The sequence below is a fragment of the Haemaphysalis longicornis genome, unplaced genomic scaffold (genome assembly GCF_048455015.1).
Source record: "Haemaphysalis longicornis isolate Haplotype H1 unplaced genomic scaffold, Haemaphysalis longicornis Haplotype H1 scaffold_5, whole genome shotgun sequence".
In the NCBI taxonomy this organism is placed as follows: Eukaryota; Metazoa; Arthropoda; class Arachnida; order Ixodida; family Ixodidae; genus Haemaphysalis; species Haemaphysalis longicornis.
In genome coordinates this window covers 194,983,893-195,002,036 of record NW_027526385.1, presented here as the reverse complement: position 1 = coordinate 195,002,036, position 18,144 = coordinate 194,983,893, and the positions used below count along the sequence as shown (strand labels likewise).

General features: G+C 50.1%; 1 protein-coding gene across 1 annotated transcript; it reads right to left on the bottom strand.

Moving 5' to 3' along the window:
- Window positions 1-2,292: 2,292 nt before the first annotated feature.
- Window positions 2,293-4,157, bottom strand: LOC144138918 (uncharacterized). Its single transcript, XM_077671433.1, has one exon. It carries the CDS (start codon window positions 3,942-3,944, stop codon window positions 3,555-3,557), a length of 390 nt encoding a protein of 129 aa, XP_077527559.1. The 5' UTR covers window positions 3,945-4,157; the 3' UTR covers window positions 2,293-3,554.
- Window positions 4,158-18,144: the final 13,987 nt, after the last annotated feature.

Here is an 18,144-nt window from a genome sequence, read left to right as displayed (position 1 = left end):
GGGTTAAGTGCGTCAAAGTCACACCTTAACCTGGTGCACCATAGTGGAGGACTACAGGTCAGTTTAGGCCACCTGGGGTTCTTTAACGTGCATGAAATCTCGTACAGACGGATGTTTTCACGTTTCGCCTCCATCTGAAAAGCTGCTACCGTGGCGGGGATCAAACCCCCGTCCTTGGTCTCAGCAGCGCAACGCCTTAGCCACTGAGTACCACGACAGGTTTCTGCTGTAACCCACCCACTTGGTACATTAGCACTGTAGTATCACAGTAAACAAACAGTGACAAGCCTTTTGTGCTTAGCATTTCACCAGACGCTGCGTGTTGTTGTGTGCGTGGAGATGTTCTCAATAGCATCTGTTAATTAAAAATTACTTTAGCAACATAAAGGTGTTTATTTCTAACGTGTTTATCTCTCCCAATAGTTGTCATCTAGAGGCAGGAAAAACCGTGATGTAGACTGCACCCATGATAAGTGTAGGTGCATCACAAGAAACTTTACAGGCTGATGCTCACATTCCAACAGTTCTCACTGTGTTAGAAACGTGCGAACATAAAAGAAAATGTGCAAGTAAATCAAAACCTCTTACAGGTAAGGAAAAAATGCGTCTAAGCTGAGATTCGAACCCATTATTTCGAGTGGGAAACATTTTATCCACTACATCACAGTACGGCGGGCAAAACCCGCAGCCCCATGAACAGTTTGACACATTTTTTTTTTAAATGCAGAGCATTTCAGTAACTCACGATGTCACCCGCGTTGACGTCCGTAGTCATAGCCTGCACCCCTCCCCCTACACTATATAAAAAAAAACTATCCGGCGCCTGGTTTCGATCCCTCGACCCTGCGGGCGGAACGCAATGTACATGGTGCTCTACCCACTGCGCCACAAAGCCGACACAGAATGGGAGGCTACGAACGCGCCTTATATCCTTGACTCATTCAAACTACGTCAAGAAGCTGCCGATACAACGCATTCACTACCACCAACTCCCCAAACACTAAACGTTAACGCAATACACCCACCCCCTATGCGACGCATTTACTCGAGTCCCCCTCGCGGGGAGATGGGCCCAATTTTTTTGCTTCATTTTTGATATGTGGGTGTTATGAGGCGTTCGAAACAGTCTATTCTTTCTTCTAGCTCACTGTACTAAGGTCTAGAAAATTGGGGGGTGTGGTGGCAACGACAAATGAACACCAGGTGATGACACCGTTCATTTTCTGGCAGTGGGAAAAGTTCGTATGTAACCACCCTTGCAATGGCATGCTCTGTTACGACAACTATGCCTGGAGCAAAAAAGTCTTTACGATGCTTTCTCTGGGTGACCACACTGTAAGATGTGTGCATAGAGAGTTTATAAAGGACAGTGCTTTTTTTTTTGCAGTGTTTCAGTTTTTATTCCCCAGTATTCATTTTTATTTTTTTTGGTGTTTGATGTGTATTTGTTTCTGTTGCTACCATTGACTTCACATGACGATGCGCTGTTCCTTGTCAGTACCAATTGATTCGCTATTTATGTATAATTTATTCGCTGCCCGAACTAATGCTGCACTTTTACGCATTCTCTGATAGGAAATCCCCCCGGCAGTTTTTTAACTACAGGATCTCCTTCTGTATTATTATTTGTACACATTTTTTTTAAACATCAAACAAACTCAACTTCAACTTCATCCACTGACTGCCAATCGATGATTTTGTTTTAAGAAATCCTAAATACTTAGGATATCGGCAAACGTAAAAGTGAATACAATGAGGAAGAAGACTGCAAAACGTAAGTGAAACTAGTCAATCAGAGCACACTAGCCAGTAGTTGCCTTAAAATGGATAGTTGTGCCATCTACCACTGAGCAAGATAGGTAATCGTCGTGTTCCGCACAGGAATACACGTTATCTACATGCTTGAATTGCACTCTTGTCTCTAAAAGATTCCCAGTATTGTGGTTGTGAGAAAAAAAAAATACTCAGCTGCTCACGCGATGTGGCAAAGTTGAAGCTAGTTTGGTGACTAAAGACATTTAATTAAGTAATATGGAGCCACCCAAGAGGCATGTGGGTAAAGCTAGGGTACCGTCTTGTATCTGCCTTTCTTGGGCCAGTTATAATGCTTATAATGCAATTTTTTGAACACATTGCTGAATATGAGTGGCAAGAAGACAGTAAAAAACTGCAGCAAAATTTGTGATGTTTGACTACATCGGGGGTGACTCTAAGGCTTTGTGGTCTGTTGTTATCTGTGTCAAACCGTGGAATTGGAAGGCGTCTGCAGGTCACAGCACACAGGCAACTGGCTACTGAGGGAAAAAAAATTTATTAGCGAAATTGACCTATTACAATGTAAATATTTTGTAGCATGAAATCTTACACCATTCAAAAACAGCTGGATGAAATAAAGGTTTGATCTGATTGAGAATGAACAGGCTTTCTACACCACTGAAACACTTCTGAAAACCAGAGTTTCTTAAGGTGAGATACATTATAGTGCTATGTTTTGATTTTTGATGCATTATCTGTGCTGCTTGCAAGATGAAGTCAGACTGCAAATTGGTGCCGCATGGCTACAGGTTAAAATTAGCCTAGGCATTTATTAAATGCACTCCATGAATAGCAGCCAGGCATTTACCGGCAAGTTTTGCTGCAGCAAGTGTTTTTTCAACCTATGAGATCAGTCCTGCATGCAAATGAGCTTTTTGGACGTTTTTTACCCACATACGCATGAGCTCATGTTACTACACTAAAGATGTTTGCTACAGCCAATATCTCTGCAAAAGAGGTGAAGAGAACCAACAAAAAAGACACACTTTATACATCGATTTTTCAAACTAGAACCCTTTTTTCTTTTGACCAAACCAACCTCTGGGCAGACAAATCAGGTCCTATGGGTGGCGAGCTGCTTCACGTAGCAAGCAATCTCAAGTTTAAAAGCTTTACATGCTTTCAGGTGCACAAAGAAATACACAAATCCCTTGCACAAAAACGAATTAAGGCACCAGTATGTATGCTTCATTACAATCATGCCACGTCACCCACATGCAAGATGGCTTCATAAAAGATTCAAAATTGAGGTTGAATACACTGACGCATGAGTGATGGAACTTTCACATGGCGATTCGATGCACGAAACACTTGTTTAAAAAAAGAAAAACGACCATGCGCCCGTAATAAATTGGTTCCGGGGTCAACAACTTTAACTATTACTCCAGCCACCCTGACGAATGAAAGGCATGCAGTTGTACTACATCAACGCCTACGTCCAAGACAATCCTGGCAGGTAGCTCACACTGACCCTGGTCGGCAAATACGCTGCACATATTCGATCACTCGGCACAAGCATCGTAAAAATAAAAAAAAAGTGATCCCGGTAAAAAGCAGGCTTCGAAAATGCAAAAACGCCACTATGCCGCAGCGATATGTGTTGTTAACAAATGCCGAAAACTGCGACTCGCTAGAGCCGAAAACTCCAGCACAACCGCACCGACTCCGCAGGCGCGTTACAGATGTCTTCAAGATCTCTCACGAAGCACACCACCAGCCGTAGCGGAAGCGGCCCTTCTTCAACGACGGAAAAAAGCGGCGGCGCGCATCCGTGACTGGTCTTCGTACCTCGGCGCTCGGGTGTAGGTGCCCAGGAGAGACGACGACGACGAAGACTTCCTCTTGGCGTCGTCGTCTTCGCCCTTCACAAAGAGCACGCGGCTGTTTTCGCGTCGCTTCTCCTGCACGACGGCCAGCGCGGTGACGTTCTTGGCGAGCTCATTCACCTGCGCCATGACGGTCGCCGGGTAGGTGCAGCCGAGGAGCTCCACGTTGGCGAACGCCTGCGCCAGGCAGAGGAGCCGATTTTCGTCGAACCTGCCCTCGTTGGCGACGAGGAATTCCCGCCGCATCTCCCAATGCTCCTTGCTCTCCCAGGGCTGGCGGTATTCGTCGATGGGCCGCTCCATTTGCGACGGTTGCGGAGCCCGAGGTGAACGTGGGATGCAGCAGACGATGCCCGTGCAGACGACTTTCCCGTAATGTGAACCACGCGCTCGGAAGCTGACTCAACAACCCAAAATTGACTTTTCAGGAGAGATTCTCGGTTAAACTAAGGCCCGCACGATGTCCAAGCAGCCGCCGGTTAGAAACGCCAAGTCGCCGAAGCAGCCGTATCCAGAGGCAATGGCCAACTTTCTAGCCGGCATGCCGAAGCCGCTGCCGAAGTTGCAAGTGAAGCCGGTGACGACGCAGAAGCTGAATCCACTGCCTCCGGTGAAACCGAAACCGCTGCCAGTTCTGGTTTCTAAGCCGGTGCCAGTTGCGACGCAGAAGCTGAATCCACTGCCTCCGGTGAAACCAAAACCGCTGCCGGTTCTGGTTTTTAAGCCCGTGCCAGTTTTGGTTCCGATTCGGCCCGTGCGAGCTCTGGCTCCGATTCGACCCGTGCGAGCTCTAGCTCCGATTTGGCCCATGCGAGCTCTGGCTCCGATTCGGCCGAAGCCTCCGATCACGCCGACACCGATTAGCGTTGCGGCGATCGCGAATACTTCATCGATAACGCCATGCAGCAAGTCAATCGCGATAAGAAATCTCAAGCCTGTGGCGGGACCTGCTCAGCTGAAAGTCACTGACGAAAAAAAGGCGCCACGCGCAATTGTGCACCACATTGGTAGAAACACTCCGCGTGAGTTGGAAATCGTTAACAGAGTCGCCGAAGTTCAACGAAGGGGGCCTACGTCTGGAGATCTCTAAATTAAATGCCACACTTCTCGTGCTAGGTTTCAGTGTCGGTTATTACCTCAATTCTCTATCAACGTCCCTTCCGCCGAATTTCCCTGCGTTCGCTCTTCGTTAAAATTCGGGGCTGCGAAAGAAGAAATCCGCTCGAGCCGCTATAAGGGTTTTACGATGGTAAGGGAGTGGTTTAAACTTAAATATTATCCTGAGCAAACCACTCCTCCAGTCCAGCTCAAACGTCGCAAGGACGTCGCATTTTGTAGTACATTTTGTCTAGCACCAAGAACAAGGACGGAACGTACCTGCTTATTTAAAAATGCAAGAACCATTTCCGGCCATGGGAGAGCTAGCGGCCATATTTGTCGCATTGTGTAATCTATTTTGTTCACCACGAAGAACAAGCTTATGGCGACACTTGGGAGAGCAAGCAGCCATCCTTGCCGCATTTCGTAATCTAGTTTGTTTATCACCAAGAACAAGCTTATGGCGACACTTAGGAGAGCAAGCGGCCATCCTTGTCGCATTTTGTAATCTATTTTGTTCACCACGAAGAACAAGCTTATCTGCTTATTAAAAAAAATTGCCGCAGCTTGCACTAGTGGTACTAGGTTGGAGAAGCATCAGAGCTGCTACGTTGTTCGGTTTATTTTCTTTTTTCACTTCAAAATCAGCTTATTTGGCACTAATACTTGGGAAACAGGTTTGGAACAGGTGGGAGTATATGGAGAATACCTCAGTAACCTCAGATTTGCTGATGACGTTTCCTTGCTATAGGTAACTCGGGGGGCGAATTCCAAAGCACGCTTTCCGCACTGAACAAAGCAGGGTGGAACCGTTGGCCTAAAAATTAATATGCAGAAAACTAAAGTAGTGATCAATAACCTCGGGACAGCATAGCGGTTTGAGATAGGTGGCGACGCAGTGGAAGTGGTAAAGCGAATCAGGCCCAGTAGTGACCCCGGATCCTAACTCAGACCCAGTAGTGACCCCGGGTCGCAACCATGAAGCAGAGATAATTAGAAGGGTAAGAATGGAGTGCATTCGGCAGGCATTCTCAGATAATGAATGACAGCCTACCATTGTAGTACTGCAGCATCTTACCGGTACTCACCTACGGGTCAGAAACTTGGAGCCTCACTAAGGGGGTTCAACTTAAATTGAGGACGACTCAGCCACCAATGGAACGGAAGATAATAGGTGTAACATTAAGGGACAAGAAGAGTGTGCAGTGGCCGGGTCGGGGAACAAACGCGTGTTAAGGACATATTAGTAAAAATTTAGAAGAAATGGACGACAGCGTGGATCCCTAGAGGAGGCAAGCGTGGCAGGGGGCGGCAGAAAGTTGGGTGGGCAGGTGAGATGAAGAAATTTGTGGGGGGAGAGAGAAAACACTTTATTTGAGCACTAGTTGGGCTAACGACGAGTGGTGACCAGCGCTTGGAGGGTGCCGGTGACCTGAGCTGCTCGTTCAGCAAGCCCTTGCTGGACTTGAGGGTCCGAGCTACGTAACGCCGCCTCCCAGTGCTCCTCAGAAGAGATGAGAGGGAACGAGGTGTGGGGGCATTGGCAAATGATATGAGACACTGTTTCGGGGACTCCGCAGTAGGGGAATCGGGGAGAAGGAAATATTGCGGGATAAATTGCATGCAGTATGGCGCGACGAGGGAGGGTATTGGCGCCAGTATCGTTCCTCTGCGATATAAAGCGACCAGTGGGGTGGAGGGTAGCGCCGGCGAGAGAGGCGGTGGTGGCAGGTAATTTCCTGGAAAGTTGACAGGCTGTCACGGGCTGATTGGGCTCCATGGGAAGGGGTGCGACTTGGCCCAGCTAAGATGGCTAGCTCTCGAGCTCCAAGGTTAGCCGCTTCATTACCTTCCAGCCCCGCATGGGCTGGAGTCCAAATCAGCTCCGCGTTGGAGGTGGGAGGATTTCGAAGAAGAATTTTGAGAGCCTGCGGGGAAAGGTTACCACGGGCAAGTCATCATCATCACCAGCCTATCTACACCCATTGCATGGCAAAGGCCTCTCCCATGGATCTCCAATTATCCTGGTCCTGTGCTAACTGCGACCAATTTATCCCCGCAAACTGGTCGCAGTTAGCCCTGGTCGCAGTTAACCTTTGCCCTGCAATGGGTGTAGATAGGCTGGTGATGATGATGACATGTGAAAATTTGTATCTGGCCTTTTTTTCCTTGTCGATGTTGCACACTGCGTGCCAACAAAATCTTTTTTTAGACGCGAAGCAGCTTATGGTCGAGCCTGTTCCCTCCGCCGTTGCACCCCCACTGCGCATGCCTGGCACCACTGATGATGATTGTGGCAGGATGCCCCTAGGAATTGGCCAACCATCCATCATGAAGGTAGATTCGCGTTCAACCACCGTCGTCATCTTCCCGTAGGGGAACCCTGAGTAGTATGCGAGGCATTCCTCCTCTCGGAAGCTCCGTAGGAGGATATCTCTTCCCAGTCAACAGGCGGCGCAGTATGCACAGTCGTTGAGCAAAGAAAATTGGCTGCAGCTTTGCGACAGCCTCCAAGGCACTCTGACCTCCCGCAAAACCTGGAACCTACTTAGGTACCTTATTGACCCCCTAAACAGCAAGGGGGAATCAAATCGAAACATGGCCCGCACTCTTCACGCTTACCCCGGCACTCCAGAACACCTCATTCAAGACTTAACGGCTAAATACCTCCAGACAGAGATACTATCCCCGCCGCCACCGTATTCTGGTACTCCCAACGCAGATTTGGACCGAGATATCCAACTTTTTGAACTGGAAGCAGCCCTGGCGGAATGCAAGAAAAGGAGTGCCCCGGGTCCTGACCAAGTAACCTATAAGCTCCTGGCCAATTTAGGTGATGATGAACTTGCCATCCTGCTTAAACACCTCAATGAATTTTGGACATCTGGCCGCCTACCTATTCAATGGAAAACCGCCGAAGTCCGCTTCATTTCTAAAGCGGGCAAATCCCCACACGTAGACAATCTCCGGCCTATTTCCCTTACCTCTTGCGTGGGGAAGCTATTGGAACGCATTATACTCAAAAGGCTGCAGCCATACCTTGGAGACACCAACCAAATGCCCAAAACAATGTCCGGCTTTCGACAACATCTAAGCACCCAGGATATTATGTTGCGACTCAATTATGTTGCGACTCAATTGCATCTGCCACTCGCCACTCACCTCGAGCCATTTTGGCCCTCCACTTAAAAGGGGCCTTCGGTAACGTTGCGCACGCAGCGATTCTCTCCCGCCTTAATAATACTGGCTGTGGCAACCGAATTTATTCCTACATTTCGGACTTCCTCACAGGCCGCCAGGCTGTGCTCAAAATTGGAGATATAAAATCCAAACCAATCTATCTTGGCAGTCGGGGTACACCGCAAGGCTCGGTATTGTCTCCAATCCTCTTCAATATCGCTTTTCTGGATCTACCAAAGCAGCTAGAGCAAATTCTGAATCTTCACCACGCACTGTATGCAGACGACATCACCCTCTGGACTGACACAGACTCTCTCGGTGGGCTGCAGGACACATTGCAGCGTGCAGCTGAAGAAGTCAATAATTATGCCCAGGCTTGTGGCTTACATTGTTCACTGCAAAAATCAGGACTTGTCATCATCCGGAAACACCCCCCACGACACCACGTCGAGCCCATCGAAATATCTCTTGACGGCCATTCGATCAAACCTAGCCACTCACTCAAGATATTAGGCCTTGCCATCCAAGCCAATACCCGAAACGACTTTGCCTTGTCAAAACTGCGTAATATGTCAGTTCAAGTCGTGCATATGATTAGGCGGGTCACTAACCGGCATCGAGGAATGAAAGAAAAGGACACAATGAGACTAATTCAAGCTTTCGTCATTTCTCGCCTCACCTATGTCGCTCCATACATGGCCCTAACCAAATCCGACATTGAAGCACTAAACAGGATCATTCGGAAGGCATTTAAACAAGCACTCGGGCTCCCTATGAGTACATCGACAACCAAGCTTCTTGAAATGGGTCTTCACAACACTATTGAGGAACTCATTGAAGGCCATCTCGCAAGCCAGCGCCTCCGTCTGACACACTCCAGCAGGCCGCTTTGTTCTGCAATGCATCAACTGGCCCTGTGCAGAACAAACCCACCTGGCCCCTTTGTCAGGCGAGTGGCGTAAACATATCTCTGTACGACCCCTACCAAAGAATATGAACCCCGAATATGAACTCCACCCCGAGCGCAGGACCGCCCGCAGCCAAGCCCACGAACGCTTATATGGCAATCGCTCTGACGTGTCCTACACCGATGCCGTGTCCTACACCGATCTGACGTGTCCTACACCGAATATGAACCCCGAATATGAACTCCACCCCGAGCGCAGGACCGCCCGCAGCCAAGCCCACGAACGCTTATATGGCAATCGCTCTGACGTGTCCTACACCGATGCGGCGAGCTACGCTGACAACCAAACCATGGTTGCAGTGACAACAACCAGAAGCCATTCAACTTCATGCGCATCCATCCGTACGACATCCCCATGAGACGCCGAAGAACTCGCCATTGCCTTAGCCCTCATCCAATGTTCCAGCAGAGTCATCATCACTGACTCTCAAGCAGCCTGCCGCAGTTTCCTTTCAGGGAGGGTTGCACCAACGACCCTGCGGTTACTTCAGCGATACCGTCCATCTCACCGAGTGGCGATCGTTTGGACACCTGCCCATGCCTCTGTAACGGGCAACAACGTCGCCCACCATCAGGCTCGCGAACTGGCCCACCGAGTCCCAGAGGTCACCGCAGCTCCGACGCCACTTCTCACCTATCAGGAAATTACCCAATTTTACCGGACCACCAGACAAAAATTCCCGTGCCCTCACCCATGCCTCAGCAACACTCAGGAAATAACACTCCGACAATTACAAGCAGGCACGTACGTTCACCCGGTTCGAATGAATTTATTGTTTCCCACACAGTACTCTGCGCTATGCAAGTTTTGTCCACAGCTAGGTACCCTCCAGCATATAATTGTGGAATGCGCTCACAACCCAGCCCTACCACCCCTCTCCACCTGTTCCTTTCCTGAGCTGTGGGAGACACTGTTGACCAGCTGTCAACCGGAGGACCAGACTCTCCTGGTGACACGGGCCAAGACGGCGAGGGCAACGCATGGATTCCCGGACTAGGGTTCCACTCTCACATTTGAGCTCATTACAATGTTTTCTCTCTCTCTCTTCCTCCTCTCCTCTCCGACGCTGCTCTCCTGTCCGGCATTCCTCTTCTACTCTCTGAAGCTCCTCTCCTCTCCGGGATTGCGCAATGAATGGCAACACCTGCGGCTCCGCGCGCGATAATGCGAAGCAGCCTAGGGTTAGAGATACAACGGTAGCCGCTGCGTACTCCGCTGGGGACGCCACTGTAGCTCCGCGGTATAAATGACGCGCGCGTGCGCTCCGCTCTCCTCATTCTCCTCCCGCAACGCCGCGATCGAACTGAAAACTAATGGGAACTTGAGTCGACACCATGGCTGCTTCGCATACTACTCAGGGTTCCCCCACGTGAAGATGGTGAAATTTTTTCTTTCCAGTTGGCTGCACATGTTATTTTTCCCTAACCTTCCAGCCGCGGACGTCACGTGACTTTTGGTACAATTCGTGTTGACGACGGTCACTTTTCGCGTTTGTGTTCGACGAGAAATATAGAAGGCTTTCGTGTAAATAAACGACAAGCAAAGTACAAACGTCGAAGAAGCAGTCAAACAAATTCACGTGTTCAGAGAGTCGGTGCATCGAATGCCACGGCGTTGGTCCTGCGTGAATTTGTATCCAAAAGCAGTCGCTTCCAGACACGTCCGACCAGATCGAGGACACGGTCGCTCAAACGAGAACAGTTTAGCTGTAGGACAAATTGATCACATTCTCCTCCTATCAAGCCAGATTACCGGGAACGACGTAACCCCACAAACGGGGACTCCACATTCTAGTATGATCACCTAACAATGCGAGTCGAGGCTCTAACGACAAAGCCATTCACAAAGCATGGCTCGATGTTCAAGCCTCGGCTGCCATAGCTCAGGCGCAAATGCTCTCAGAGGGATGCAGCCAATTTTCTAACTTTCTTCGTGCATGCTTGCGCACACATGCAGGGAAATGTTTTTCCTTTGTACGCCCTCCGAACATTCCGGACGCTCCTTTTGACATATCGAACAACTGCTAAAACAACTCCGCGCATTGGACCCGGCCGCCTAAGCCAGCGCAGTTCCACGTGATCTCTCCCTACTTATCGGGCTGTTCAGTTGGTGAAAGTGCCGCTGATCGATCGTCGTGCGGACCCTCCCCGTTCAAAGAAATCGCTCTTTCGGAAGCAATGTGCGTGGGAACGAAGTGCCTATGCTGCCCAAAGTCCGGGCCCCCACCCCCTTCCCCAGAATGGCTCTACCTTCTGGATGCATGTCTGTGTCTTCCAGACTTTTAGTTAGAACTTTTGACTTGTTCCCCAACTTAAAGTGCGCATGTTTTCAGATTGCTTATGCAGTCAAATCTCGACATAACGAATTACACGGGACCACGTAAAATCTTTCCTTATTTTGAAATTTCGTTGTAATGAACAACTGGCGGTTATAAGCCAGTGATCAAACTAGGAGTGAAAATGACGTACGCTACCAGTAGAAGCGCGTGGAGACAGGCAAACTCTCAAATAAAAACGTTGCGCTCACTACAAAACTGCTTTATTTAAGAAATAAGTTATTTCCTTGTGGCGCGTGCAGCACGCACGACCGGTTAGGAATGCCTTTACATATTCCACTTTGCACAACCTCATCGGGTACGTTCTTGCACCGAGCAATGAAAGTGCGGACTTGGTTCTTGTGCACTAAAAGATCAATGTTCGACACGATCTCCTTCTGTGTTCGGTGAACCACAGCCATCTTTCTTCGCGTCGTCATCGTCAATAAAGATGATGACTGCTCTCGCTAAGTAAGTGAAACTTTATTGAACACTTATGTTAAAGTACATGAGGAGGCAACCGGTTAAGGCGCCAATACAGGCCGATGGTTAGTTTCGGTAGAAGGGTCCATGGACATCCCGGGAACGACTCCGTCCAGGTCCCGGGCACTCCCGGTGGTCCCCTGGACGCTGCTCCTGGTGGACTCCTCCTGGTGTTGACTTGACGGCCGTTGTAGCTCCAGTGCTGCGAAAATAGCGTTGACCACCTGGAGCTGTGTGTATAGGTTAGCGCTGCACTCGGCGTCTTCAATTTCGTGAGGAAGCGTTGTTCCCGTTGCTGCGTTGTTGCATTGCCATAAGATGTGAGCCAGTGTAGCTCCCTGGTCTTGACATAGGCGGCAGATATCCGTTTCGTACACCTCGGGGCATACGTATCGGGCAAGGGCTGGTGTAAGGAGAGAGTGTGTTTGTAGTTGTCGGTAGAGGACCGCTTCCGCTCGAGTTAGGCCCGGGTATGGAGGAGGCATGGTCCGCCTGCTGAGTCGGTACCAGGTGTCAATCTCGCTGTAGGTAGCCATGGGTTAATTGCCCGCGTTATACGACTCCGAAGTATCAGTGTCGACTTCTGCTGCAGTGCGGTTGGTAAGATCTCGCGTTGCAGCATGGGCAGTCTCGTTATGGTTGGTGTTCCCCTTCCTAGAGATGTGGAGTCCCATGGGGGAGGGGAACCACTTGAGGTAAATGGCGACGCTGCGTTCCCGTATTCGAGCGACAATATGGGCGGCAGCCGCGCACACATTTCTCCTGGCATAGTTCATTATCGCTGACTTGGAGTCGCCGAGTATTGTCGTGGTCGTGGGAATTGTGATGGCCAGGGTGATAGCCATCTCTTATGCTTCGTTGCACTTGGAGCCTGGGTGGATGCTGCGATCTTGACGTTGTCCGTCGTTGCCGCGATCACCGTGGCTGCGTAGGTGTTTCTCTGTTGATACTGGGCCGAATCTACATATAGAGCCCCGTTGTTGGCTTGAAGGTCGATCAGAGCTTTTGCCCTGGCCAACCTCCTTTCCCGGTTGTGCTCTGGGCGCATATTTCGCGGGTGCGGGGGCACCACCAACTGTTGGCGTATCGCCTCCGGTATCTTGTTCTTAGTTGTCTATCTTTCTCTCATGGGTACGAGGCTCAGTCGATGGAGAATGTATCGACCCATTCGTGTTGCTGATAGCCTCTCTAGCTGTGCAGTTCGTTGTGACTCCCCAATTTCCTCCAGAGTGTTGTGTACACCTATGGCGAGAAGCAGTTCAGTGATGGCGCTCTGGAGGAGGCCTAATGCGAGCTTGAATATTTTACAGATTGCTGCATTGAGTCGGTCCCGTTCTTGCCGTCTCCAATGGTGGAACGCGGCTACGTAGGCTATGTGACTGATGGCAAAGGATTGTATAAGTCGTAGCAAACATTTCTCCTTCGTGCCTGCTTTCCTGTTTGAAACGCGTCGGATGAGGTGGGATGCAGAGAGAGTAAATGTTTATTGAAAATGAGAAGAGGTCGGCCTGAGAAATTGATCTTGGGCCTGCTATTTCCCTCTGAGGGGAGGGTACTGGGGACAGAAAGAGAAAGGAATGAATATGGAAGGTATGGGAAATGACAATGAAAGCGACAAATGAACTATGTACCAGCAGTAAAACCAATAAACGTCTCACGTACAACGGGGCGCTGAATCAGATGACTACAGTTCACTTTTCAGCACATGACTATCATCCATGAAAAAAAAAAGAAACTGCTCAGACATTATTTCGCAGTCTGTTCAATTTTGCCGCAACCTAGAGGTGAGAATCCAAAGAGGAGTCACCAAGAAATGTAAGGGATTTAACGGCTAGGCTTAATTTGCTTCCGGTTGTCAGCCCACGTGCCCAAAATCTTTTGTTCGGACAGAGGGCGAGTGTCCAAGCGTAGTATATTGCCTTTGATGTGATCTTGGGGACCGTGGCGCCGTTACCGCAGCCGCGCTTCAGAAGAAGCCCCAGAACTCTGATTTTGGAGACCTCTGGGATTGTTTGCCCCTCCTTTGTGTGCACCTGGATGTTATGGGCATAGTCTTTCATTCTCTGACCCTTTGGCGGTGACCAGGAGTTCCGATTTAGCCGGGGAGCAGACAAGACCCGACCCCTCGAGTTGTTCCTCTATTGCATCGACCGCTTTCTGTAGCGTGTCTTCAATGTGACCGTCGCTGCCTCCCGAGACACAGAGGGCGACATCGTCGGCATAGATGGTGTGTCGAACACCCTCCACTTGTTCGATGCGGTTAGCGACGCCAATCATGACCAGATTAAAGAGCAGCGAGGAGATGACAGACCCCTGCGGCATCCCCACGATGTCCAATTGCTTTTCGGGTAGTTCTAGGTGACCCGCGCAGATCTGAGTGCAGCGCTCAGTGAGGAAGTCTCTGATATAATTGTATGTGCGTTTCCCATGTTCAGTTTGGACACCTGTTGAAGGATTGCTTAGTGTCGAACCTTGTCAAATGCACTTTGTAGGTCTAGTCCTAATATTGCTCCATTGTCTCTGGTCGAGGTGCTATCCACTATTTCGTACTTCAGGAGCAGCACTGCGTCTTGGGTACTCAGCCTTTCTCGAAAGCCCATAAGAGTATTGGGATAGAGCGCGTTGTCTTCTAAGTAGCGTTGCCAACGATTCAGCAATACACGTTCCAAGACTTTACCTACGCATGAGGTAAGAGAGATGGGCCGTATATGTTCGATCCTGGGCGGTTTCCCGGGTTTCGGTATTAGGATGGTGCGAGCAGTCTTCCATTGTCGTAGGAGACAGCCTTCGCGCCAGCACTTGTTGTAATACCTCGTGAGAGCCTCGATCGCAAGGTCGTTGAGATTCTTGAGTGCTTGGTTAGTGACCCGGTCCTGTCCCGCTGCCGATTTACAGTTGAGTGTCTGTAAGGCCGCTCTAACTTCCCAGAACTCTATACCGCGATCTAAGTCCTCGTTGACGTTTCCAGCGTATCTGTAGGTGTTGTCGGCACATACTTTTCGTCCAGCCGGCGTTCCACTTCACTTTCTCCCAATTCTACCATGGCTCTGTGCAGGATTCGATTGAGCGTGTTGTGACTGTCCGAGTTTCATCCAGAAGGTGTCTAAGTAGGTTCCAAGTCTTGCTCATGTGGAGCTGCCCGTCGGCTGCATTGCAGACTTCGTGCCACTGCTTGGTGCATAGTACCTTACAATGGGCTTCTATTTGTCTATTAAGGAAGGCCACCTTCTTGCGGAGTCGACGGTTCGTACGCTGCGTCTTCCAGCGGTCTTTTATAGATTTCTTGGCCTCAAGTAGATGGGCCAGGCGGCTGTCTATCTGTGTGATGTTATCGTCAGTCTCTATTTCTTTGGTTACGTCCGAGGTCGTTTGGACGACCGCTTTCGCCCACCTCTCAATATCGTCGATTTCCATGCGCTCTTGGGGTAGGGATTTGCGGAATGCGACCCACTCCGTGATCTTGTGTTTTCGAAGTGCTGGCGTCCTTTCAGAAAGGAGGACGACGATTTTGAGGACGTAGCGGTCACTCCCAAAGTCTTCGTGAGTGTTTCTCCATTGGATGTGCCGGGCGTTGTTCTTGACGAAAATGAGGTCCGTAGTCGTGTCCCTCGTTACAGATGTGCCACAACGCGCTGTGTCAGTGGGGCCTGTGATCAGGTGCATACCGGCTTCCGTTCCTTCCTCCATCAAGAAGCGTCCTTTGGCCTTCGATTTCGGGTAGCCCTAGTCCTGGCGCGGAGCGTTAAAATCTCCGCCGACGATCAGTGTGTAATAGTGGGCCAATGGCGACGCCTTGTGCAGAAGCGCCCTGAAACGTTGCTGGCGATGTGCAGGGTTACTGTATAAGGTGACGAGAAAGGTGCTGGCCTTTCTCTTCTTTCCGGTGACAATTTCTACTGCGCAGTGTTCAATGGCACTTCTGGGCTGCCTACTTGCACCTCTGGTGCTCTGGCTACCATCTCTTTTCTTGCTATTGTTCCTGGTCGTAGATCTACTCCTATTGTTCTTTTCGGTTGACTGCTGTCTCAGAGGCGGGAAGCTTGTTGCGTCAAGTTCGCTGAATTCGTGCAGCTGTTGTTGACGCAGCTGTTGACCATCCGAGAGCCTGCGGGCCCATTGTCTTTTTTTAACGACGTAAGGGATTTTGAATTTGTTGGTGCATTCTTTAGCCGCGATCATGTGATTTCTGCCACATAACTTGCACTTGGGTTGGCAACGCTCAGCGTTGGGGTTCGCTAAATCGCAGGCTATGCAAACTTTTGTGTCTGGAAATGGGCATGCATCGCTTCTATGGTCTATTTTTTCGCATTTCCAGCAGACATCAAAATGTTTTCGGTACAGGCTGCATTTGAGCAATAAGGGGCCGTATTTAACATAGTTCGGTACCTTATGCCCTTCGAAAAGCACAATGGCCATAGTTGTAGTACCAATTCTGTTAGCTTGCAGTGCAAATGGATTGGTTTCATCGACAATTTTGACATTTATATCCCTCTGGGTGTCTTCAATAGCCACTCCTCTGATCACTCCTTTCACCGTATCTTCCTGCGCGGCCTGATACGTGCACAGTTCATGGGTTTTGTCTCCAATAAGTAGGCTCTTCATTTTTAGGTATACTGCAGTGCCCGTTGGTGAGCAGTGGTGCTAATCACTATAATATTCCGGACATTATTACTGCATATGGTATCAGCACTTGCTTCCTGTCTTGGTATCCCAGATGACGCCAAAATGCAGCCATCGTTATGTCCTTGCTAGGTTAAGTACACACCGTGGCCGAACAGTGATCTTGATATCCTCCCGCGGCATAACTGGTGGCATGCCGGCTGCCTTGGTGAGTTCATTGGCTCCTTGGCATAAGTGACTCTCTCTCGTCGTCTTGATTGACGTGCATTGGTTGAGGACTCACCAGTGGTTGACTTGGCTTGTGTCCCACGTCGCACGGTGGTAGTCCAACCGGCTGTGTCCGACGGATTGAAGTCTTCTCCTTGGACTCGATGCTTGTAGTGCCTTCGTAGGTTCCAATTTGTATACCGGAGGTTGATTCTCCTTCCGTCGATGTCGTAGTATCATCCATCGCTGTCGTCGTGGAGCACATGGCGCGTTCTGTTAGGCCTAGCGTGAGGCCTAACTCCCCAACGCAGCAGCTGCGGCGGCAGGCACACCGAACTAACCTCCTGGTGGTTCGATGACTGAAAAGGGGGTGTCCAGGTGATCCTCGTGACTTGCGGATTACCGTGGTACCACTCTCGATGGCCTGGACAGCGGTTAGCCAGCGTGAGTAGGAACAAAACTTGGAGCCGATGCAAGGGGCTTGTGCATCTTGCGGACCTCTCTGCTCCCGCTACTTCTTTGCTTTGTCGCTAGCGGCATTCATTTTTGGATGTCGCACGAACTTCGTATCAAAATAAGCCACAACAAAGAATGACCGACCGGCCACCGAAACCCAAAACAACGAGAGAGAGAGAAAACACTTTATTTGAGCACTAGTTGGGCTAACGACGAGTGGTGACCAGCGCTTGGAGGGTGCCGGTGACCTGAGCTGCTCGTCCAGCAAGTCCCTGCTGGACTTGAGGCTCCGAGCTGCGGAACGCCTCCTCCCAGTGCTCCTCAGAAGCGATGAGAGGGAATGAGTTGTGGGGGCATTGCCAAATGATATGAGAGACTGTTTCAGTGGCTCCGCAGTCGGGGCATTGGGGAGAAGGAAATATTGAGGGATACATTGCATGTAGTCTGGCGCGACTAGGGAGTGTATTGGTTTGTATAAGGCGCCAGTATCGCTCCTGTGCGATAGAAAACGAGAGAGAAAATAGGCAAGCCAGGCTAGGCCCGCTAGGTTTACGTTAAACCGCATCTTTGTGGTGGCGCAATTTTTTAGATGCGTCGCTGAGAGGAGCATCTCTTGCCGGCGGCCTTGTCCTTCCTGCGTCGTCGTTGTCCGCGTCCGCACAGCTGAGTCTCTCCTCCGCTCACCCCCTCTCCTCTCTCCGATAGCGAACACTCTCGCCCAACATGTGCGGCGCGTGGCGCAGCGCACTCTCACTCCGCCGGTGGGCGGCGCTGCGCGCTGTTCCACTTGGTCTCGGACACTGCGTAACCCACCACCGTCCGTGGGTCGCGTATAGACTTGGTGTTTGCTGATCGCAAGGACTTGATCGCGCCCGTGCTACGCGTACCTCTGACGGTGCATTTCACGGACCATAAAGCCATCGTTCTTGTGTGTAATAAAGCCTCCGTCTAAACGACAACAACAACAACGTCTCTCATTATGCTCAAAATTACGCCCGCATCCCCTCGCGTGGAACCCAACGATGTGATTGAAACGCAATTCACGTTCACTACGCGTTTCACGCAGTTCGACTTGTCGACCCAACGGAAACACCCAACGGATCCCCCTTCAGCGTCGCATCACACCAGGGTTCCCGCGAGGGGAGGTGGGCGTAATTTTTTGGAATTCCACACGGTG

Bases quoted from the DNA above. Each gene is read 5' to 3' on its own strand.
- LOC144138918 (XM_077671433.1), bottom strand. From the start codon at position 3,944: ATGGAGCGGCCCATCGACGAATACCGCCAGCCCTGGGAGAGCAAGGAG.